This window comes from Amorphotheca resinae, assembly GCF_003019875.1.
Source record: "Amorphotheca resinae ATCC 22711 unplaced genomic scaffold M430scaffold_13, whole genome shotgun sequence".
NCBI lineage: Eukaryota > Fungi > Ascomycota > Leotiomycetes > Helotiales > Amorphothecaceae > Amorphotheca > Amorphotheca resinae.
Genome location: NW_020194483.1, coordinates 863,363 through 887,191, shown reverse-complemented (window position 1 = coordinate 887,191; position 23,829 = coordinate 863,363). Strand labels below are relative to the sequence as shown.

At 46.5% G+C, this 23,829-nt stretch overlaps 5 protein-coding genes across 5 annotated transcripts; 2 read left to right on the top strand and 3 right to left on the bottom strand.

Annotated features, from left to right (window-relative positions):
* Positions 1–963: 963 nt before the first annotated feature.
* Positions 964–1,785, bottom strand: M430DRAFT_22973 (hypothetical protein; the record flags this gene model as incomplete). Its single annotated transcript, XM_024864805.1, has 2 exons — positions 964–1,569; positions 1,708–1,785. The coding sequence occupies 2 exons, from the start codon at positions 1,783–1,785 to the stop codon at positions 964–966; spliced, it is 684 nt and encodes a 227-aa protein (XP_024717150.1).
* A 1,715-nt stretch (positions 1,786–3,500) lies between these two features.
* M430DRAFT_84882 (hypothetical protein) lies at positions 3,501–4,943 on the bottom strand (the record flags this gene model as incomplete). The annotated part of the gene is made up of 1 exon (XM_024869627.1): positions 3,501–4,943. A coding segment is annotated over one exon (1,443 nt), but the record flags the coding sequence as incomplete, so codon positions are not given.
* Positions 4,944–7,154: 2,211 nt separating this feature from the next.
* Positions 7,155–10,648, top strand: M430DRAFT_188872 (hypothetical protein). Its single transcript, XM_024863973.1, has 3 exons — positions 7,155–8,601; positions 8,655–10,028; positions 10,079–10,648. Exons 1-3 carry the CDS (start codon positions 7,510–7,512, stop codon positions 10,514–10,516), a joined length of 2,904 nt encoding a protein of 967 aa, XP_024717148.1. The 5' UTR covers positions 7,155–7,509; the 3' UTR covers positions 10,517–10,648.
* Positions 10,649–11,488: 840 nt separating this feature from the next.
* M430DRAFT_69983 (hypothetical protein) lies at positions 11,489–13,585 on the bottom strand (the record flags this gene model as incomplete). The annotated part of the gene is made up of 3 exons (XM_024869468.1): positions 12,903–13,585; positions 12,634–12,850; positions 11,489–12,585 (listed from the first exon to the last, which is right to left on the bottom strand). The coding sequence occupies exons 1-3, from the start codon at positions 13,146–13,148 to the stop codon at positions 11,489–11,491; spliced, it is 1,560 nt and encodes a 519-aa protein (XP_024717147.1). The 5' UTR covers positions 13,149–13,585.
* An 8,755-nt stretch (positions 13,586–22,340) lies between these two features.
* On the top strand, positions 22,341–23,465 carry M430DRAFT_188830 (hypothetical protein). The gene has a single exon (XM_024863971.1). The coding sequence runs from the start codon at positions 22,436–22,438 to the stop codon at positions 23,120–23,122; it is 687 nt and encodes a 228-aa protein (XP_024717146.1). The 5' UTR covers positions 22,341–22,435; the 3' UTR covers positions 23,123–23,465.
* The last annotated feature ends 364 nt before the right edge of the window (positions 23,466–23,829 follow it).

Below are 23,829 nucleotides of genomic sequence, written 5' to 3'. Positions count from 1 at the left end.
TAGCGGGCGCAGCGCGACGGACGGACCTTAGCGGTGACATTTTCCCGCGTAACGGCCCCGATCGGGCGTAGACCAGGGCTAGCGCATGCGTGGAGATAAAGGGGACAGAGACCCGACTCTGGCAGAAATACGATTGATTGATTGATTGATTGATTATTTCTCCTTGCTCTTTGTCTTTATCTCTTTGTTGGGAGAGATGTCACTTGACATTCTTCCCTTCGCAGTTAAATCATGCCCTAAAGAAGAACCACGCGACATTTGACACCCTGCTTGCTTATCTTGATAAAATTTTAGATTCTTGTTTTTCTCTTGCCTCACCCCTGAACAACAGGCTACCTTGCATAGGTACAGCACAGTCTTCATTCGGTACTGACAACGCATGTGTGCGCCGGGATCTCAAGCCTATCTATCTTGTTTTCGGTACAGCAATGCAAACTCTATCTGCACTTTTTTCTCCTTTCTTTTTTTATAGTGGGATCTATCATCTTTGAGACGGGCATAGGTTAGATGACTTGCTGGATCTATGGTAACTACCTTAGTTGGTCATAGGGTTGGTGTTATCTATAAGAGCTGTTGATACCTACCTATATATAAAGTAAGATAAGTTCAATATCAACATCCCCCTTCTTTCTCTCTCTCACAAAAGATCAAAGAACACACCAGAGTACCGCCAATAGATTTATCCAATACTCCTGATCACAGAAATCACATCCTGTATGTCGAGTTTTTATGACAGTTCTCTTGAGCTGAATGAATGGATGCATGTACTCGGGAAGTTCTTGTTAATGGCATGGCATGGGGTATTTGGTGTTCGTGATAGAGAGAAGGTCTCTTTTATGAAGAATTTCTAAAAGTAAGATTCCTAAAGGCAAGATTGCTATCCCATGACTCCTGTCTATCCCATGTAACTACCATCTCACAACTCTTACAACAACGCATCCTCAGCACCCCTTCCAACCCTCCCTACTCCCAGCCCAACCACTTCCCCATCTCCTCCCCCTTCAAGATCTCGACTCCCGCCCTCTCCAACTCCCCCTTCACCTCTCCCCACCTACTCCCATCCACACACCCCACCACATCCTCCAAAAGGCCCGTTTTCCAACCCCCCCTCACCGCATCCCTCGCCGTCTCCAACACACAATACTCACCCGCAATACCCACCACCAAGACCCTCTCAATGCGCTCCCTCTTCAACCAATCCCCCAGCCCACTACGCTGTCCAAACGCATCCTGGAACGCGCTATACATCTCGACCTCCTTCCTCTCCCCCTTATTAACCACGCCATGAAACCGCTCCTTCGCTAACCCATCAGCGAGCTCCGCGCCGGGCGTGTTCTGCACGCAATGCGTGGGCCAGAGACGCGTCGTTAGTTTTTCCGATGGGTTGAGTGGGTTGTGAAGGGTTGTCGTGCTGCTGAATGGCGTGGCTCCCGCGTGCGAAGATGCGAATGATATGTGGTCCGCAGGGTGCCAGTCCTTGGTAGCGAGCTTGAGGGTGAAAGGCTGCGCGAGGAGAGCGTTGATGCTGGGTATTAGAGAGCGCCCGGTAGGAACGGGAAGTGTGCCGTTCTGGGGATGCCCGTTAGTCAATCAATCAATCATCCTCAAAATATCAATATCATCAAATCCTCGAGTCTCCCTCCTTTCATGAATGAATGAAATGGAGATGCGTTGGGATGGAGAAGGAAAGTTTGAATGGGGGAGTACAGGAGTTAAGAAATCCTCTTGCATATCAACGACTATGAGCGCAGTCCGGATTTCAGGTTCTTGTTTAGCGTCTGCCATTTTGCTGTTATGATTCGATTCGATTCGGATTCGGATTTGGTTAGAGGTTAGAGAATGAAAGAAAATAAACAAAAGATGGAAAGCTGTCTCGAATGAGAGAGTTATCTCGGTCATTCGAACACTTCGCCCCGCGTTGACCTTACTTCATTCACCTTTTGTATAACATGGTACATGTAAGCTCCCCTCCCTCTTCCCCACTATAATCCAGGACCCCACCAATATAATCAATCAATCCACTCTAAACCACCCCTCCCCTCACAACTCCAAAACTCTCTTTATATATATATATACATATATACCAAAGAGACAAACGATCCTCATCTTCTTACCTATCTACTTCTTTTCTTTTTATTATCTATCTATTCCAACCCTTCCTAAAACGCAACCTTTTCTACAGTTAAAATAGATAGCGACTTCCTCACTAATTCTATCTCACTTTTACAGCTACAGCCCAGGTAGGTCGTCTATCTCTGTCAGGCTCTTCCTAGAGTCTAGGATACACATAGGTAGCCACGGGCTCCTGTAGGTAGGTTCCAAGGCAAAAAAAAATGATGCTAACCGTTGTGAATAATGCTAATCGTCGTAAAACCAATCGTTGTCAGTAAAAAAGGGGAGCCCAAATTTAATTGCCTACCTTAGCTACCTAGGTGTCTCTCTAAAATGGCGTGCCAGTAACTCGTTGGAAACGCTTTCCTGTGCCTTTTACGAGGATCAAGCGATACCTACCTAACTCTTCGGCTCGATCGATGATGCCAATTCTATATATTAGTATCAGGAGCGGAGATTAGGGGACAGATGGATGTTGAGTATTGTATAGATTTGAAATTTTATAACTTGGCTAGGTGGGGTGGATGGGTGATTGGGTTAGGTTAGGAAAGGAATGGGATGGGATGGGATGGGATGGGATAGGGGAGGAGAGAGGATAATTGGTTAGGGAGGGGAAGGGGAAGGGTCTCTGTTCTACCAATCTCATAGGCAGTATACATACACTCTGAGCTACCGCCGTGAGCGATCCAAGAAGGCGCCACCCTTTAGGACTATCAATCGCATCACAGCACATTACCAAAGACGGGAGAGTAGGCTAGGACAACCGGTTCGAAGCCGGTCTTGAAGGTTTTCACATTGCGCTTCTCTATCAAGGTTTCACTCCCCTTGCTATCATTCATCTTCTGATCCCAGGAGATCTAAGGTATCCATCCAGTGCAATCACCATCCTTCCCCCAATGCTCCCCCCCATGCTCCTCCCCAAGCCCCAAAAAACTCCTGTCGCATGCAAATGTCTCGCTCCGTGACTACAAAGTCAGAAGCCTTATGCATCAAACCTAATGAAGAGCTCTCCCCCAGAATAGTGACATAATACAAGGGCGAAGAAGCAGATCTATGGGCACCTCTAATGCAACCGTTGAATGGGCAACCGTGATGCAGAATTTACCAAAGCATATGCTAAACCAATGCTAATCCGCCGAATGTCAAGCCGGAATGGAACATCACGGGTGGACGGCCGGTCATACGATTCCGCCTTCTGCGCCCGCCTCCGAGGATTCTTCTGTCGAGTCGCTGGCTGGGCTGCTCGGACTTTCAGTCTGCTGTACGTCTATCGAAGGGTTCAGCTTGGTGTCGGGGAGGGGCTCAATTGTGTTGGGGCTGTCCCCGGTCTTCCGAGATTTAGAATCCGGGCTACTGCGGCCTCCCGAGCTTTCTTGTGAGGTCTGTATCGTTGGCGTATTGGCCTGGCTCCCACCCCGTTGCCCTTGATAGTGGACGACTTGAGGTGGCGCCTGCCCAGCCTGCGTCCCCAGGAGGTGAGGGGGATAGGGGTTCAGATCCTTGGATGATGTTGAGAAAGTCGAGACGATGGGTTGCTGGTATCCATTGTTGCCGTTACTAGGACTTGAACCAGATCCAAATGACTGGCTATGGTCTGCTTGCGTAGGCGTGCCTGAATCCCCTCCCGGGCTGAGAAGCTGATCATTGGACTGCCCCGTAAGGCTGTTCAGACCCCCCTCGATATCACGCAGCAAGCGCACATACTCCTCGGGCACCAGACCACTCTCTTGGGTTTTGGGATCCATTGCCACGAGCCAGCCCTGGCCGTGTCGATATGAGACCCAGATCACCTGCCCTTCTACTAGCGGTAGTTCGTTCTCGTTCTCCCGCTCGAAATCGAACAGGGCCACCGCTTTCCCGTGCATCTCCTCATCAGCAGAAGCAATTGTGAACTGGTAGTCTCGTGAATATCGGGATTCATCGTGTCGGGACATGCCGGGCGAGGAGGCCGAACTCGACGCATCTGATTCTGAGCGGTAGTCCTGGCCAGGAGCATCTGTGTACGAACTCTTCGGTAAGAGACCGGCGAAGTGAGAGTCCCTCTGTCCAGCCGTATTGTATGGGGAGAGGTGTGCCGAGTGCCGCGCCTGTTCGGGGGGATATGTGACCAGCTCTCCTCCGGGGCCATCTGCCTCGTCTCCTTCATCCACGTAGTATCTCTCGCTGCCATCACCGCCCGTGCCGACGAAGTAACCTCGATCCACGTCGTAGTCGTCCTGGCCGCGCGCGCGATGCTCCCCATCCCCTCTCCGGCTCCTGCCTCGCCCACGTCCCTCACTCCCCCCTCCGGATGACTTATGTCTCCGGTGACGGTTGACGGTCACCACTGGACTCTGCAGGTCATCGTCCTCGCTCCAAGGGGGCCCGTCGGCATACTGAACGGCCGGGAGCTGCTCGTCGGATGCCCAGCTGGCCCGACTGTCCCACGAAGTAGGAGGATCCGAAAACCTCTTCTGCGATTCGCTTGCGGGGGTTGAGAAGCCCGAGGGCGGGCGAGAGGGTTCGGGGGGCGGACCGTAGTGGAGGGGCTGGTTGGACGGGTAGGCAAAGTCGCGTACCAATGTATATGGCAGACTGGAGTGGAAGATGGGGAAGATATGCGACGGGGGCCGCGATCTTGACGGCGCGGACTGGTTCGAGTATTGCGACAGTCTGTTCTTCGAGGCGTGCGAGGACGGGCGCTGCAGGTTTGATCTCCGCGCGGGTGGTGAGGTAAGTATGGCGGTTAAGGGAGGATGGTCTGGATTATTAGGAGTGGGCGAGGAGGAGCCTGGCGGCGGTGAAGTCGCTGGGGATGTGGGATCTAAGGCTGGAGACATGACCGCGGCCATCTCTGCAATGATTGTGCGAAGAGTCGAGGATTGGATGGAGGCTTCTGCGCAGGTGACAACTGCTGGTCGTGTTGATTAGAGTCGGGGGGCTTGCCCAGCAAGCTCTGTGTGTTTGCACCAGACGAAGGTCGGCGCAAATGTTGTGGGGGGGAGGCTGGATGTGCTCGTCTGAGCGAAGTGGCGGCGCCGTCGATCAGTGAGACAGAGCGAGAGAGAATGGAAGTGAGAGAGTGAATGCTCAGAGTGACGGCGGTCGTCTCTCTCGTTGGTTCGAGAGGAGTCAGGAGGGATGGTGAGAAGGTTAGAAGGTTGGACGGTAGTTGTTGGGGGGAAGTCAAGTCGAGCGTCGAGATTGGCGCGACAGACGCGCAGGGTTCGAGGGGGGATAAGGTTGGCGATGCGCGGTGTTCGTTAGGACTCTTAGGACTCTTAGGAGGGAGACGGACGGAGAGATCGGGGGACAGCCAAGCGACCAACAGAGGAGAGACTGGTTCGCTGGTTTATTATTAAGATATTAAAGATGGGATCTCGCAGGGTGTTCGCGGGCAGTTCCTGTCGTGGAGACGGTACGGACGTGGTTTGTCCAGCCGTTGCCAGCCAATAGGGCAATGCGCGCCTTCGACCCCCGTTCCCGTCACAGAAGCACTTCTTACGCCGGGCAGAGAGCTGAACTTGACCTACGGATACTTGGGATGTACTTTGATCAGCTCTGTTCAAAGGCCTCTTGGCGGCTCCTCTCCCGAGTGACCGCTGAAACATGGATGCGGCTGCTTGGGGGAGAGAGATATATACGTATATGTATATACACCTATAAATATAAATATATTACACATTATATATATGTATATACATGTAACTGAACGTCATGAATCCATGAGGCTCTTCTAATGATTCAAGTCTATCTCAGAAGGAACCAAGGAACAAAAGGGGAAACACCAATCAACGAACAAACAAACAAACAAACAATCATCATCTTTGTTCCTTCCAATAATGCCACACACAAGAGAACATTTCTATTCTCGTCACGGAGTCGGCGCTGCGTAAGAGCGTTTCAGCAGCCCCGCCAATCAGCAGCGCCGCCGCCCGAGCAGTGACGGCCGTTCGATCGGCGCGCCTTGCCGAGAGCAGCCTAGCGGGGCCGATCAGCCATGGCGTGTATCGGCCCAAGCCCCCGTTCCCACCGCTGGGGGCCCGATCGAGGGGGAGGAAGTTAGGAACGTCGGAGATGGATGATGGATTGAGGAGTGGAGCGGGGCGGGACTCCGTTCTTCGCCGTAGAAGAGGCATGGAAGCAGAAGCAGCTGCAGAAGCCAAGATGGGAGAGGGGGCGGCACGTGATATTATAATAGACAGACGAGAGTGGTAGAGGAGACAAGAGACGAGAGATGATATCATGGATGGACAGCATAGATCAGGCATCGTGCCGTATGAGAGATGAGAAGGGGGAGGAAGGCCAACCAATCACGGGGAGATAATGACCATGGGGAAGTCAGGCAGCAAGGCATTCATTCTCGAGCATTTCTCTCTCACTTCAGTGCCCGATCAGGCAGCAAGGCAGAACATCTCCCAGATTAATACCCCAGGCACTCAGGCACCCCCCCCTAACCGCGTTGGTCCCGTGCCCCTGGCGCCCAGGCGAAAAAGCGGAAGAGAACTGACGAGGGAAATGGAACAAAAGAAGGCCTAGACGGTGAGAACCGCGCATCTCCTCCACTCGCTGTGCCTCGTCTCTTCTCCTGAGTCCTGTCCACTCTCCGAATTCTTCATTCTTGCCCTTCACAACCCTCTCCTCTCCCTTCTTCTTCTCCTCCTCCTCCTCCTCCTGACCGACGACATTGGGATATGTACGAGACATAACGACACCTACGAGTTCCTCACGATAAGATACGCCCCCGTCCCATTCGATACTCTCCTTGAAAAATACTATGTAATCGTTACACCGTCGCTCCCTTATCTAAAACAGTTCTCGTTCTGCATTCGAATCCTCCTTGCATCCCCGATCGATCCTCGCATCCACGAAAGAAGAAGAAGAAGAAGAAGAAGAAGAAGAGATTCGAAAGACCACGTTGACCCATCTGTCTCAACTCACGCTTCATATCTACTCAGCCGCGACGTCGCAGGCCTGGGGCACCGAAACCCTTGAGAAGAGAGAGAAGAGGAGTTGATTCTGCCATCTGCGCCGCTCACTCTTGAATCCCCGGCCCTGTTGCCCCCAATTGCCTGCTGTGCTGCGTCACAGTCCACAGTCCTTACCAGTCAGGTTGTGTGCGAAATCTTGACGGGGGTCACATCTCAACAAAGAATTCTCCCGACGTCGAGAATCGACCTTTTTCTCACCTTCGACAACCTCCGATCTTTCGACCCTTTCTTCTCGTTCCCTCTTGGCCAAGTTCGCATATCGCGATTTCCACGGCCTTCTTTCTACCTCTGACCTCGAGTGCTGGCCGACGCTCTGAGGATTCGATCCCGTTCAGCACCTATTCAGTAGATCGAGCATTGCGCCGCGGGAGCCCTTCTACGCTGATCCCGGCTCCCATACTCCGATCGCTTTTTCGCGCTGTCTACAATGAATGGTCGCAATGGCCCCTTGTCTCCGGTTTCTGTAGGAGGCAGTGAATGGTCAGGCATATCCAAGTACTCAAACCCCGATTCCGATCCATCGTATTCCTTCCCTCCCAATAATCGCGGTCAACTGGCCTCGCCGCCAATCTCCAGCGGCTCCAACAGTATCATGAATGGAGCGGTATTCCCACCCAGGGGGTCTTCTACCGGAAGTCCAGGCGGCCCCTCCCCCCCGTCGTCCATCGCAAGGTCGAGCGTTGGCACTGGCATGTACCCCCAGAGTGAGAGTGGAAGGAGCAGGAAGGACGAGCAATTCGAAGGCATACTATCCGAGCATTATGTAGCGCTCAAGAGATATTTGGCTGCGTCCCTGAGAGATGAGAAGGGCAACCCGAGACCCAACAGGGCTCGGGACAAGCTATTACGACTGTCCCCGGTGCAGTTCCAAGAGCTGAGTACCGATGTTTTCGATGAGCTCTTGAGGAGACAGCAGAGTGGGAGAGGGCCGCCCCCCAATCCCAATATCCCTAATGGGGGACCTCCACCCTATCTCCTCCCGAAAGAATCCTTTCATCCGAAGCGAAACCAAGCAAGACAGAAGCTTGCCACCCTCCCCCCACCGCGATTCCGAGATCTTGCGACGGACGTTTTTTACGAGCTGGAGAGGAGGTTTCCTCGGTTCGCCGGAGGTGATATCAGTCGCATGGGGAGTCCTGCGTCGATGCGAGGGCCGCCGAGTCGCATGGGCACTCCTGCCGATGGTTCAAGGGGCCCGAACCGGATGCGCCGGCCCTCAGACGCCAGCTCCATTGCCGGGTACTCGATAAGAAGCGAATCCCGGAATGGGCCACGGAATGGCTCTCTCCTGAATGGAGGGCTCGGGATACCACCATCACCGGGGTTGCCCCCGAATGACTTCGGACGGCCTACCCCGAAGACCTTTCAGAGTAACACGATAGTACCCAATAAGAGCACCATGGTTGAAGACGATGAAACTGGGGGAGAAGATAATGATGATGACGATGATGGAGATGCTTTTGGGTTAGAGAGCGCCGCTCGAAATCGGGAGAGCAAGAAGAGCACAGGGAGCGCTGAGGTAAGATTGATTTTGATCTTCTCTTGGTATCTATCTGCTTACCCAATGGATAGGCCGATAAGAAGCTTATCGAGGAGTATCAGGCTCAAGTTGCAGAACTGCGGGAGAGACTTGATGCCATGGAGGATAATGTGAAGCAGAAGGACGACGAACTAAACCAAGTTCTGGATGGGGAGAGGAATCGAGCAACCGCTGCGGATGAGGAGAAGAAGGAATGGTCGAGCTTGCGACAAGAGCTAGAGACCAAGTTAGCGGACGCCCAAAGCCTCAACGAGTCCCTTCAGTCCGAGCTAGAGCGGCTACGATCCTCGCAAGCCAACACGGAGAGAGAATTACGAGCCCAGATTGAGGAGCTTCGCGTCTCCGGGTCGAGGGACATGAACCAGGGTGACTCCGATCTGCAACGAGAGAACGAGGAGCTAAGATCGGAACTCGAAGAGCAGCGACAGGTCACCGAAGAGGTTCGAAGAGAAGCCCAGGAATTCCTTAGGGAGATGCGGATGCTCTCAGAGCGGAGCGGGTCAGCTATCGAGAGGGAGGAGCAGCTTTCAAATACCATCACCAGATTGGAAGAGGAGGTCAGGGATTGGAGGAATCGCTATGCCAGGACGAAGACCCAGCTACGTGGTCTCCGGGCAAACTCAATCGGCCTCACCATCCAACAAGAAGCTGGGAAGTATACCAAAGACAGCGGCTTTACACGCGAGGATGGTCTAGTCAAGGATGTTCACGTCACCAAGTTCCAAATTTCGATCGATGAACTCCTGCGGACGGCTCGTAGTGATGACCCCTCGAGAGTAATCGAGTTCATGAAAGCCGTGGTTGTGAATGTGCGGAGGATCACGCAAGACTTAGACGAGGCTCCTCCGAGTAATGGAGAGTTGGCTCAACAGCAGGCCAAACTAAAGTCGAGGGTCTCGGCAACGGCAAACAACCTGATCACAGCGTCAAAGAACTTCGCGGCCGCGAATGGCCTCTCTCCCGTCTCCCTGCTCGATGCAGCAGCTTCTCACCTCACATCAGCAGTGGTTGAGCTCGTCCGAACGGTCAAGATCCGCCCCACGCCCGCAGGTGAACTTGAAGACGATGACGACGGAAACCTGGAGCCGGCTGACACAACGGGATTCTTTCCGGTTCGGGAACCTCGGCAAGAAAACGCCCCGCCTCCTTTCCTTGGGCTTCGGAATGGTCACACAAGTGCCGATTCTTCAATGTACAGCCCAGTCAACTCTCCCCGGGAGTCGACCAATCTACGCCCGAGAAGTGCAGCCAAGGATTCTTGGGCAGGGCGTCGATCTCTCTCAAAGGGCTCGCCTCTTGGAAATGGCGCGGTGTATATGAACGGCAATAGTAAAAATGTTCCTGCGGCACCGATGGGCGTGGGATTTGGCATCAGGAGTCAGGATAGTGATGTCGAAGAACTGAAGGTGAATCCCGCGAGTTCTTAGTTTCTTATCTGCAAGCTAACAAAGACCAGATCTACCTCGAAGATCAGACCGCCCTCCTAGTCCAGAATATCCAGTCACTCGTTTCATCGATTCGATCTGAAGCCGGATTTCAAGCCATCTCCAGCCAGATCACAGCCATCGCAGATGTCGTGGGCAATGTTGTTTCCTCTACCGAGAACGCCATGTCTGCTACCGGCAATGGAGCGATGAGGGCGCAGGAAGAGCCGATCTTGAAGAAACTATCAGGTTGCAGAGCGCGCTTGATCGAGGCCGAAGGCAAGGGCAGAGCTCTTGCCGAGGAAGGTGGCCAAGACGAGGAAGCAGAGAGGGCCTGGAAGGTGTGGAACCAGTCCCTCCCCCCGATCGCCTTTGAGATCGCTCGGGATACGAAGGAATTAGTGATGAAGATAGACATCATCGATGGAGATCACGGCCAGGGCGCAGGCGGGGATGACGATTTCTCATGACAGCATTGCATGACCAGGCAAATACCTCGTGTCCTTTAGTTTTGATGTTTTCCTCTTTTTCCCTTTCGCATAGCGGCTGATTCCCTTTTTTCTTTCCATTTTTCTTTCGCCGCACGCATGTACCAAAAAAGCATGCCCCAACGTCTGCCTCCTCCTCGCTTTCCCACTATGAAATGAGCACGAGCACGAAACATGAAACTTGACGGTGTTGTTATCTTTTTCTTCCACACCAAGGGCGTTTTTCACGGAGGGGATTCATTCATATGTATATTCTTGCGTCACTTGCTTGCTTGCTTGCTCCTCTTTTTCTGGCTCCTCTTCGGGCTTCAGGAAAGGGAAGGAAAAGGAAACTGAACTGGACTGTGTATTTAACATGTGTTGCGTGTGGCTACACGGGATTTAGTGAGGGATATGAGAAGGGTATGAGGAATGGAAGGGAAGGGAGGGAAGGGAATGAGATTCTTTTTTGAGAGGGTTGATTGTGTTTAGGTATGATTGTGCTTGATTTGTATAAGATGTGAAAGATGTAAGATGTGAATATCTATCCCCCTCCCCCCAAAAAAACCACGCCCAAAAACCACACTCCTTCTATAAGCCTAGCCTTCTCTACACATTATCTAAACATCTAAATCAAACCCTCACTTCACCACAATATATGATCTAATATACAAAGTATAACAAAAAATGGGGATTATATAAATCATCCATTCATTCATAATCATAATCAAGATCAAGATATCTATCTATCCAGGGTCCAGGGTATATGGATAAATGATGATATAATGCACTGCTTTGCTATCAGTAGGATGAGGAATAAAACAGATAGATGATAAACAAGATCCAAGCATGCGTTTTTTGGAGCTAAGTGAGGTTTTGGTTTCATTGTCATATTATATCATATCATATCGTATATGCTATCAAAACAAAAAAAAAACAGGGTGAAGAAAAAACACACACACACACACACACAATTCAGCGACCAAAACGTCTCCTCTCCAAATATCGAAGTGGAATATATGAAATCGCAGCAAATCCAAACGCCAACTCGAAGCCTACATCACCACCATGGTCAGCACCGCACAATTTGCCCACGGGGCCCGTGAACCAAGGTTGCGCCATTCCCAGCACGGCTCCTAGGACGCCCATCGCGAAGGCTGTCATGGCTGCTGCGCCTATGGGCAGTTTTCCCTTGTCTAGATAGTCTTCTGGGTGATAGCCCGCGAAGCCGCGTCTGAAGAGGACGTGTTCGGTGATGGAGACGGCGATGTAGATAGCTAGCCAGTAGGCGATCAATAGCATGAAATCTTCAAGCACGGATTCGAAATGGTCGTACCCCGGGATCGCGATCGCGATGTAGATGCAGGTGGCTAGGAAGGTCCAGAGGAAGCGGGGAATGCGTTGTGAGGCGCGCGCGAGGAGTTGCAGACTGAGAGAGACTGAGTAGATGTTGGGACAGTTGTTGGCGATGATGGACAGGGCGAGGATTACGAGGCAGAATTGTCCGAATCTTCCTAAGGGGGGCAGGAGAACGGCGGCGAGAAGACCACCGATTCCGGAACTTGTGTAGCCGGCTTTGTAGGGGGAGGAGGGGATGGATATGGCGGTGGCCACGGCGGCGCCGAGCATCTCGGTGAAGAGGAGGGGGAAGAAGAGGCCTGCAAAGGTCCAGAAGAAGATGGCGCGGCGGGGCCGGGAAACGGGCTGGTACACGGTGTAATCGGCAGCATAGGAGGTCCAGCCGGTAGCGAAGCCGAAGACAGACGCGGCGAAGGAGAGGGCAGCACCGGCTTCTGAGCTGCCGGTGCGCATGGGCACGTTCTGGAAGTGGCCCGAGTGCGCGAACTCACCCAGCACGATGAGGAAGATGATGAAGCATGGGATCCAGGAGTAGCGCTCGTACGTGTGCACTACTTTGTACCCGAACAGCGTGATGAAGAAGGTCGCGACTGCGATGACGACCACGCCAGCCCAGCCGGGCATGTTCCCGTTGACGGCGTGGAAGAGCTGGGCGCCGACGATCACGTTCACCGAGGACCAGCCGATGCAGGCAAGGACGTTGAACACGGCGACTTTCGGGGGTCAGCTCTCGTCTAGACCCCTGAGGAGATACGACTCACTGATTTTCACGCCGTACCAGCCAAAGAAGAAGCGGGACAGGACCATCTGCCTGAGTCCGAAGCGCGGGCCGAAGGTCGAGAAGAAGCAGACGGGCAGGATCCCTAGGATGTTGATGAAGAAGATGATCAGGATCGTGTCGATGAATCCGAGATTGAAGACTGGGTAAGAGAGTGCCCCAATCGCAAATGCGGAGACGACCATGTTGGCCGAGAGCCACTGTGCATTGTGTTAATGCCTGGTCCAAATCTTACTACGGTAGAGAGCTTACCAAGGTCCCGATCTGGGACATGCCGGCGTCTGAACGCTCGTCACTGGGCACACGCTCAATGCCTCGCTGCTCAACACCAAAGCGACCTGCGAATCTCTGGGCCTTTGCAAAAAAGCTATCCCCGGTGACGAGGGCTTCGGCGGGGACAGCTCCCTCGTCGCCAATACATTCTGAACTGTCAATCTCGGTGGAGAGGTTGGGCTTAACCGCTCTGGCCTCGACATCGTAATTGAATTTCTCAGACATCTTGAGGAAGATCGACTTGCGCCCCAAGTGATGTCGTCTTGAGTCGGCACTTGGAAGTCGGGGTGGGGCGTTATGAAGAAAGCTTCTACGAGGCTTCAGTCCTCGGAAGTGTTTGGGGGGTTGTTTGAGTCTTCTCCCTGGGCCAGGCTCATCTAAAACTGTATGAGGGCAGAGGGAGTATATATGGGAAAATTGAAATACCCCAACTGGCACTTGGCAGCGGGGTTCATGAACAAGGGTGAACTGGTGTGGAGTTTTGCGACACGGACGACGCCGATGGTGCTGAATTGGGAGGGCTTTTGAGTGGTAGGGTCAATGTTGGGATGCCAAGTGACCCAGTGAGCTAGTGAACTGCAAACCCTAGTCACTGATAAGGATAATGTAGAATATGCTCTGTGGAATGATACGTCGAAAATGTAGCAGATCTTACACTTGAGCTGATCTGAAGGCAGGTACATGTAGAAGAAGAGATGGAAAAAGAAACAAGGCCAGGAGAACGGGTCAGGATTCTAAGACTCTAAACTCTACGGAGTAGGTACTCCGGAGAGCCATTCACTTGGCCTGCACTACATCCGCCTTTTCAGATCTGGACGCAGCTGCGGTGACAGGTCTGACCAGACGCTCGTTCTCACAACGCAAGTTCAGGTTGGACGACATTCTATCCCGATATCCTAGAGGTCGGCATGTCGCACGCCACCGTCTCGGTACTCGATCTCCACTCGGAGATGGAGAGCTTGAGGTGAGGAGGAGACGTATGGTTTCACTTATTCGTCCTGGACTCAAGTTTTTCCCTGTGCTGTCAGCCACTGCGTGCGTGTAGCTGTATCAGTATTTATCAGCGGTCGTACAGTCATCGCCGAATTTTTCATTCTTCACAGTACCAGTCGCGGTATCGGCGCGAGAACGATGGAACCCTGTGCACAAGCAAAAGATAAAAGGGAAAAAAGGGAAAAAAGGAGAGAGAAACAAGAACTGGGGAAAGACGAGGGATAGAGAGGAGGCAGCGGAGAATGTATGTAGCAGATAATATACCCCAAGAAGGAATGCGCAGTCGGGAATGTCTCAGTAGTTCGAGAAGGTTCACGCGGCCATCATGTGCTCACGAGATGTACATCGTTGCCCATGTGTACCATGAAGAGTCGCTCTGGAATCGTCTCTGGATAAGTACAAAGAGCAAGCATCTTGATTGTTGTAATTCGATGGGTAATATTGCTTTGTAGTGCAATCAAGGGTGTAGTTGTAGGGTTATCGGCTAGATGCGCTTCTTGGCAGTGCTGACACTTGGCAGCGAGCCAGCTCTCCTATTTCAGAACTCTTGGGAAAGACAATGTGCAGCATCGCTTCTCGCCTTTCTCCGCGCTCTCTCAGTCCCAGACCTGAGACCCCTATCCAATTCTCAAATGTAATGCTGATTGGAACCTGTACAGCACAGTAACTCGGTATCTTATCGATAGATCCTCGAGCCGAAAGAAGCGGGAGACAAGAATCAGCTCGAAAAACATCTCCGCACGGCCATATCAAATTTTTGAAAACAACACACTCATCTTATCACTTATTATTAAAATAATAGCGGCACGCGACTCCTTATTACTATAGCTATTAATACATGCGCGTTAAGCCTATATTCTAGTAACATGTCGACACTATAGCCTATATTTAGTAAAAAATCACACAAAAACCTTATTAAGGAAGCCTTTAACATTAAAATTAACTATACTAAACTTACGCGTACTACTATAGAGCGTAACCTAAGGGGATAGAAACCTGCTAATTAACTAAAGCTCCTTAAAATCATTAGTAGATTTGTAAAGAGAGTTAGGGTATACTACGACCGGATAGATACATTAAGCTTTACTAAAGCTATCCGCGACATTAAGGACAACACTAAATACCTTATAGAAAACACTAATCTTATAGGACAGAGCTAAGGCTATCCTACCTAACTTAAGGAGATCATTTAGAAATTAGTAAGGGAATCCCTTTAGGCTAGCTCGTAGAACCTAATTAAGATATTGTAAATCCGAGACTATAGTACTACCTAACATACTAACGATAGCGACTATAATAACGACAACACTAACTATACTAGTACGACAGACTTAAAAGACCTTATCCTTAGAGTACACATGCCCTTAAAAGCTAATAGTCGAGCTATTACTACTATCTACTAAGGAGCCCCTAGAGCTACATGTAACTACATTAACAGAATCCTTAACTAACACAAAGCTAGAGTTATAGCGGTAGTAGTACACTAGCTTCCCTTAAGGGATGTTAACATATACTTTAAATTACGAGAGGACAGAGAGAAAGCGATAGGCTAGAGTTTAGTATAGCTACAGGCCTTTAGTACTAGCGTAATAATTACAATAAACACATACGGTATTATAGTTTATAGAATTCTAGTATTACTAATTAAGATAATAACTATAGGTAAGGTAGAGGCCCTTTAATTACTACAACAAGAGAACCTGTTTCTATACCTAGAGACAGTAATTACTTATATAGGCTAGGTTAGCTAATACATTAGCTCTTAGAAGAAAGCCTCCTTTATTGTTATTAAGTTTAGTTACCTAGAAGACACTAACCTAGCCTTAGACAGAGGGATTATCTTTAGAAAGGAACACTACCTTACTAAACCCTATAACTAGACAAGGAGACTCCTCTAGTACAAGTAGTGTTAATAATACAATTATAGTAGATCTTAATACTCTATATCTGTTAAGATTTACGCTAGGTACTCTAGGAAGAGACATAAATTACTAGCTTGCCCCCTAGAGAACCCTATAAGATACGCTATCTATAAAGAACCGTATACATTATAGAGTAAGTCTTACGACGTTAAGAGGAGAGAGTATACAAAACTTAAGAGACAACCTAAGTTATACAGGTACCTAGTTCTCTTTTTACACAAGCTAATACCTAGGAAACTTGATTAGAATATAGGCGACAGGCTTAACCCTAAAAATCAAACCGACTCGTAATCTCTAGCGCCTTAGAACTTAGTTATACTAGGACTCTAAGACAACCTACTACCGTAAATTACAATAGCTTAGATACAAGAGGATATAGAGCTACTAAAGAACGTAATCTCTATACAAGACTTACTAGATAAGGTAGGCCCGGAAGATAGCGTATTATAGATCCGGACACAGGCCTAACAGAAACTCTTATAGAACTAGCGACTTAGAGGACCTTAGATAGCAAACACTATAGTAAGGAACCTAACCTATTAGACAATACCCCTAACTAAGAACATACCTAACATTACTATTACCCTAGTCTAGAAAGAGGACGCTTTAGATACTACTACCTTATAGTTAGAGGTAGAAGTACTACTAGCAAGTAGTAAATAGAGACTACTAACTAAGTAGATAGAAGAGGAAACTAGGCTTATAGAAATCACTATAGAGGCTTAGAGATTAAGGAAAGTCTTAAAGTACTATAAGAAAATCTAGGGGATTTTAGCGTAGTTAAGAGATAAGACACTAATCTCGGGTCTAATAGACTACTAGTTAACGACTACAAAAAGGGCCTTACGCTAAAGACCTAAACTAAAGCTAAAGCTAAGCCTACTAAGTTAACTCTATACCTTATAAGAAGGATTTTCCTAAGTAGAGTCTAAGGACGTAAGCCTTTCGAAACAAGTAATAGAGATAGGAACGTTAAGCTAACAGGATTTAGAAGTAACTTTAATAGAGTCTAGAGACATCTCTTACTTAAGGCTAGTAAGATAGAAGGCGATATAGACGAGTTAACATATATAGTAGCTATAACTTATATAAGACTTAGACCTAAATCCTACGGCTATACTAAACCTACCCTTAACCCCTAAGAGGCTAAGAGAAGACTAGACAGAATCACTAGTAAAGAGAGCGAGTAAGAGGAAACAGATATATAAGAGGACAACGTAAGAAACATTAACACTAAGCCTACTACTGTTATTACTACTTAGTTCCCTTACTATTATACAACAGAACTCTATAGACGTATAAACCCCTTAGACTACATTATAGGCGGCTAATAAATTCGACTACTTTACGGAATCTTACGTTAACGCCTTCTTACTATATAAATTACTAACTATTAGACACGGTCCTACTAGAGCGCCGACCGAATCGCTAGAATTAATAAGGACATATACCTTAAGATTATTCTAGCTATAAAGAGGAAACTCTTCTAACAATACATTAAACCTAAACCTTACCCTTAGACGACCTAAGAAAGTTACTAGATATAACGACTTCTAATCCCTTAAGGAGAACTCTCTATATACTCTAATATAATATAGTAAGTAACTAAACTACGATAGTGTACCTCTTTAAGGATAATAGTATTAATAAATATAACGTTATCGTACTCTAAGAACCGTTTACATATAATTACGGACCCTTACTAGCACTACTAAGATCAGGTAATACGGCTAACTTTTAGCCTATTATATACAAGTTAAACTCGGCTACAGCTTAAATAGTAATATACGTTAACAGACATATAGTTTAACAAAGTTAATAGAGTATTGCCCTTAAAATAACGTACGTAATAGGTATCAAATTTAGACTCTTAGGCTAAGCGACTATAGTCTTTAACATATACAAGCCTTACGACTTTAACGACTTTATAAAAACAAATAAAATAAAAGACTTAGTAAAAGAGGCCCTAACTATAGTCGTAGAATAGCTAAGAGACTACTTATTTAAACAAACGCTAGGAACGTAACTAGTAGTACTTAGAGACTTTAACGTACATTACCCTAACTAGAAAGACTACTCCCTAAATTAAAGAGAAAGAGTCCTAGTAAAGGTAATAGTAGATCTTAGACTCTACTAGCTAGTACCTTATAAGACAACTATAAGAATAGCGACAACAAAAGGTTATAGGGACTTAACAATCGACCTGGTCTAGGCTAATAACATCGTGACAGAGTAACTTAGTATAATAGCTATAGGTTAGGACGATTACTTCTTTAACTATATGCCTATTAAGTCTACCTTTACCTAGACTATAGAAGAAGAGCCCCCCTTAGAAGCCCTCTAACGATAAAGCTAGTAACGAATAGACACTATAGCCCTTATTAACGTAATTAAGGAAGGAATTAATATCCTTAAACCTAAACTCCCCTAAGAACTAACTAAAGAAGAAGTTAACATAGTATGTTAGACCCTAATTAAGATTATCTAGTAAGTAATAGACAAGGTAGTGCCTATCGCCCGGATCTACGCCTTCTCTATCCTAAGATTTACTCTAGAACTTAAAGAACTCTAGATGTCTACTAGAAGAGCTAAACGCTAATACTTATAGACAAGATTAGAAGAGGACCTAAAGGCCTATAGGACCCTTAAACGTTAGCTAAAATACGCTATTAGAAAGATAAAGAGAGATAGGTAGAAAGAACACGTAGTAAGTACGTTAGGTAATATACAAGAACTCTAGAGACTTGTTAAGGGCCTTAAGAACCGTAATACCCTAAGAGAAGCCTACATCCTTATACTTAAGGTAACCGCCTAGGAAAGAGACTAGCTAGTCAAAACAATAGAAGGGAAAGTAAAAGCCTTTAAGAGATTATTCTTCCCTTCCTTACTTGTAGTAGACATTAGCGACATTCTGTAATTCTAAGAATAAGGTAATAACTACCTAAAGGAACTTAAATACTATAAGATTACTACCTAAGAACTTATAATTACTATTAATAACCTTAAAAACAATAAGGCACTAGGCCTAGATAAAATTACGAACGAGGTCATTAAGTTAACCTTACTAACAATTATAAAGACGCTAGTATAGATCTTTAATATAAGCCTAGATCTAGGACACTACTTAGTGTACTTTAGGGACTCTACTACTATCCTACTCTATAAGAACTAAGAAAGCTCTACTACGCTAAAGTCCTTTAGACCTATCGCCCTCCTTAATACGATAAGGAAAGTACTAGAATTAATTATAGCTACCCGGATTATAGCGATAGTAGAACAACATAACCTACTCTTAGATATACACTTTAGTAGTAAGAAGGGACTCTCTTATAAACTTGTACTCTATATAATTATAAGAAAGATCTATAACGCCTAGAAGAACAGGAAGTACGTAACGTTACTCTCTCTAGACGTCTTAAGAGCCTTTAACTATATGTTATACGACAGACTTTTATATAACCTAGCTAAAAGAAACTTAAGAGGCAAATAGACGGCCTAAGTAGTAAGCTTTCTTAAGAACAGGACAACATTACTTAAACTTCCTAGCTTTACCTTAAACAAGGCCTACGTTAAAGTAAGAATACCCTAAGGATTACTAATCTACCTAATCTTATACTTCTTTTATAACGCCGACCTTCTAGACATAGTATAAGACAATAATATATATACGTACGGCTAGATAGACGACGTAAACTTTCTAGTAGTAAGAAAAGACAGAAACAAGAACTACGTTACTATAGTAAAAGCCTTCTAAGACTATAACGTCTAGAGTAAGTTAGTAGGCTTAGTCTTTACGCTATATAAATTCTACTTAGTATACTTCTTTAAGAAAGGAACTAGAGTATAGAGAGAGACACGCTAATCCCTACTACTAAACTTAATAAGTAAAGTTATTAAGCTAGAGAAGATAGTTAAAATCCTTAGAGTTATCCTAGATAACAAACTTTAATTTACTAACTACCTTAAGAAAATCTAGAAGAAGAGTGTCCGGAAAATAAACCTAATTACGTAACTAAGAAGCTTAACATAAGGTACAATACTTAAGGATAACTAAAGCGTCTATAAGGCTATAGTACTCCTGACTTTTACGTACTACGTATTAGTCTAGTACAACCTATAATAGAAGAAGATAGCTAACGTAATAGTAAAGCTATAGAGGCAGGTAGCCCTTAAGGCCTTAAGAGTATATAAGAGGATAGTAAGCAATACCCTAGACACAGAACTCTTTCTAGAACCGGCTATAAAACATATAAGGACAAAAGTACACTACGCTATTATTAGAATTAACTCGAGTCCTTAGGGCAAGGCCCTTATTAACGTAACCCCTAGTAATCTAATAAGAGAATCAGGCCTACTTATAATCTATAAGGTAACTTTTAAAGGTATATACAACACTAGACTCTAATACCTAGAAACTAGAACAAGATTTGTAGTCCTCTCTTAGTTACTAACGCTTAATACCCTAACCACAATCTACTCTACCCTAGAGAAGGCTATAGACTACTATAACAAGATCCTAAAGGAACTAGGCCTTTATTTCTATACTAACAGATCTAGGATTAACGATAGGATCAGATTAGTAGCCTTTTGTCTAGAAACTAGAGAACTCTAGAAGACCTATATTAGACTAAAGACAGTAGCTATAGTCTATATAGGAGAGGTATATAAGATCCTAATAGTACTAAGAATAATACGGGATAGTAAGTAGATATATAAAACATTTATCTTTATAGATAACTAGGCGATTATACGTACGATTACTAACCTAGTATTATAAGAAGCCTAATACCTACTAAAGGAAATCTATAGACTACTCTAGTAAATCTTAAGCCTTATGTTAATATACTAGATACCTATATACGTTAGTATCCTAAGGAACAAGATAGTCGACACTATAGTAAAAGAGTTAATAGGTTAGAGAAAGGAAGGCGCGTGTTAACTAATCTATCCTTAAGAGAGAGCGCCTCTACAACTAATCTTTATAGTACTAATAAGGCAGTAGATTATAGAGAAAGCGACTAAGAGATAGAGAGAAGAATAAGACGATAACTACTATAGAAGAGTAAACTATAAGATTAACCTTGTCTTATATAAGGCTAACCTTAAACTATACGACAGACTTTTAAAATAGTAGAGCTTACTACTTCTCTAAATAAGGACTAGAAAGATTAGACTAGCTATATTCCTTTACGACATTAAGGTCCCTAGATACGACTCTCTAGACTGTAATTAATATAATATAAGAAAGAGGCAAACCCTATTCTACATTCTAATTAAGTACCTAAAGTTTACTAAGCTAAGAAGTAAATTCTAAAGGAAAGTAAACTATTACTCTACTAACCTATAGACTATCCTTAGGGATACTTTAATCGCCTTATACGTAGTTAGGTTTATAATAGTAACACGTCTTGTCTAACTAATAAGACAGGTAATACTAGGACTAACAAAAACTACTAAGAAAGGGCTAGCTATTTAAATAGTGTAACCCTTACTCTTAGCGGGTAGAGAGTATCCTCTAATAAGAGGCCTTATTAAGGAAAGACTACTAGTTACTCTTATACTTACGTAGGCACTAAAGAGCGTCTAAACTACATAACATTTTATGCCTTTACCTTTTGTATTATATTTCTACTACTAACTTATATATAGTATACTCTTCTTTTCCCTTTAAAACCCCTTTATATCTTACGCGACAGTAGAGAAACAGTAGGATCCTTTTACGAGAAACAGAGGGCTCTTAGCCCCTAACTACTAATCTAGGCGTAGTTACTATAACTACTTAGAACAGAGACAAGGGTACTACAATTAATAAAGGTAACGTAGTAAGAAGATAAGCGATTAATAAGGGCAACGCTAAGGGACAGAGGAGTAGGTTTAGAGAGGAGCTAAGGGGACAGGCGGCCTAGCGCTTAGACATATATTTAGTTTTTTAGGTATTCTTAGGCTTTTTAGGTAGTATTCTCTTATTAGGCATAGATAGTTAGCGGGTATAGTAACCTACTTAGTTAGCTACCGTATAGGCCTTCGGCCTGGATCGGTTTATGAATAAATCAATCAATCAATCAATCAACAAGAATCAGCTCCTTCGTTAGCGACCGGGGGTTGCAAGGTGAAACCCCGCGCGGAAGTGCCCGTGGTTGATATCCTTTGTCTTCAGACCCCATACTCCCTCATCCCTTGCATTCCCGCCTTGCTTTGTTTCGCCGAAACTCAAAATCAGAGCCCTGAGTGCAAAGTGTCGTTAAGGGACCACTGGTTATCAGGAGGACAAACTTCGGTTTCATATCTAGGTAGGACTGCCTTTCGTTGAACCCTATGTCTGCTGCCAGACTTGCTTCCCAAACGCGCCAAGCATGATCGCAGCCACAGGGACTGATAAAACGAGGCCACCAACGCGGCCTACCTGAGAGCTTCGCAAAAAGTGTATCGGTAGACTTTGACCTCTTTAAGGCCCGGTTGCACCAGGGAGCCCCTCATTCGCGTACAGCAGAAATCGCGGTGCAAGATACCAATTATCCAAGATATTTGGAGAAGGTTGGCTGTAAAAAGAAGAGAAAGTCAAGCTCAATTAGTGAAGGGCTTTTCGATAATTGGTAGATGATCTTAGGATCTGTACCTTGCGCAATCGACAAAGGTAATTATCTCCGGTGCTTCCAAAACGTTGCCACACACTCTGCCTCTTTCACAGCATTTCCTCCTAGTGATCGGAATCACCTGAACATGGAATTATCGTGCCCGGCATACATACTTACGCACATACGTACTGCTGCGCCATCATTCGATCGAGTCCTACCTCATGAGGCGGCGCTGCAGCTTCCCGTGACACCGCATACCCGCCATCTCCTGAACGCAAATTCGATTTTTGGCCGCAGGCGTGAGAGTGTCATGGCAATGCTAGAACCTATCGGCCCCCGACACGTGCGTGTTTCAGGATTGAGGCTGGTATGTTTGCACAGTTTGCGGGCTGCTCGCAGTGGTTCGCGTCGTCGGTGTTGTTGTGGACTTTGGATGCCAATTTTCTCCCGTAACGGTAAGGCTAAAGACTCACTTTTTGATGCAGACATGTTTGCTTGGGCGTTTGGAGGTGGTAATAATGACTTGTACGTAGTCTCTTGGATTAGGTATGTATTGTCGAGTGCCCAATTTCTACAGCCTCGTCACGTGGAGATCCTAGAATTACCTACCTTAGCTCTTGTGTACCTAGCCTTGACCTCCTTTTCTAAGCGAGGTAAAGGGGCACAACATCGCAGAATCAGATACAACAACAGTTTACGACTGCACTAGGTTTGCGCCTGAACTTACCCAGGACTATAAATAACGTCTTGGTCGAAGGATCAAGAGGCCATTGGGAGAGTATTCCACGAAAATATTCTGATTGGCCCCCCGCTCGTTCTCGCCAATCAAATGTGACGAATAGACGCAGGTTGAAGATGAGCGCCAACCAAAACATTTGGCCATGCAGAGCTATTTCAGGAGAGTTCAAAGTTCCAAAAGCACCAATAACTTTGATAGCTAATCGCGTGGCCAAAGGGTTTTACCAGCTGCCAACACAGACTATTTCGTACATCCAATAACATGGAGTTTGGTGTACGGCTAGCCTTCCTTCATGGCCACGAGGCTATCGGCCAAGGCGCATTTCATTTCCAAAACACCAACATTGTTACATTGCAGTCCCTTGAAGCTCCATAATGGAGTCTGTTGGCGCGAGCAGAAGACTATATAGACCTTGTGCTCTTAGCTTGAGTGATGTAAGAGTCCTGGTGTTTCTCACGGATTCTGCCACACGAACTTTTCCAGGCCCGGACTTGAAGTCAACATTTCCAAATGTCGAGATTCGTTCAGCAATTATCGGCCCGGCGCATTGAGATTATTCCGGTCCCTTCTATTATCGGATCGACCTTTTTAATTCAAGCCGCGGGAAATTTTGAGTGATCCCATATATATAATAATTGGTGCGGTTGTCAGCGATATGGCTTCGAAAACTTCTTCTC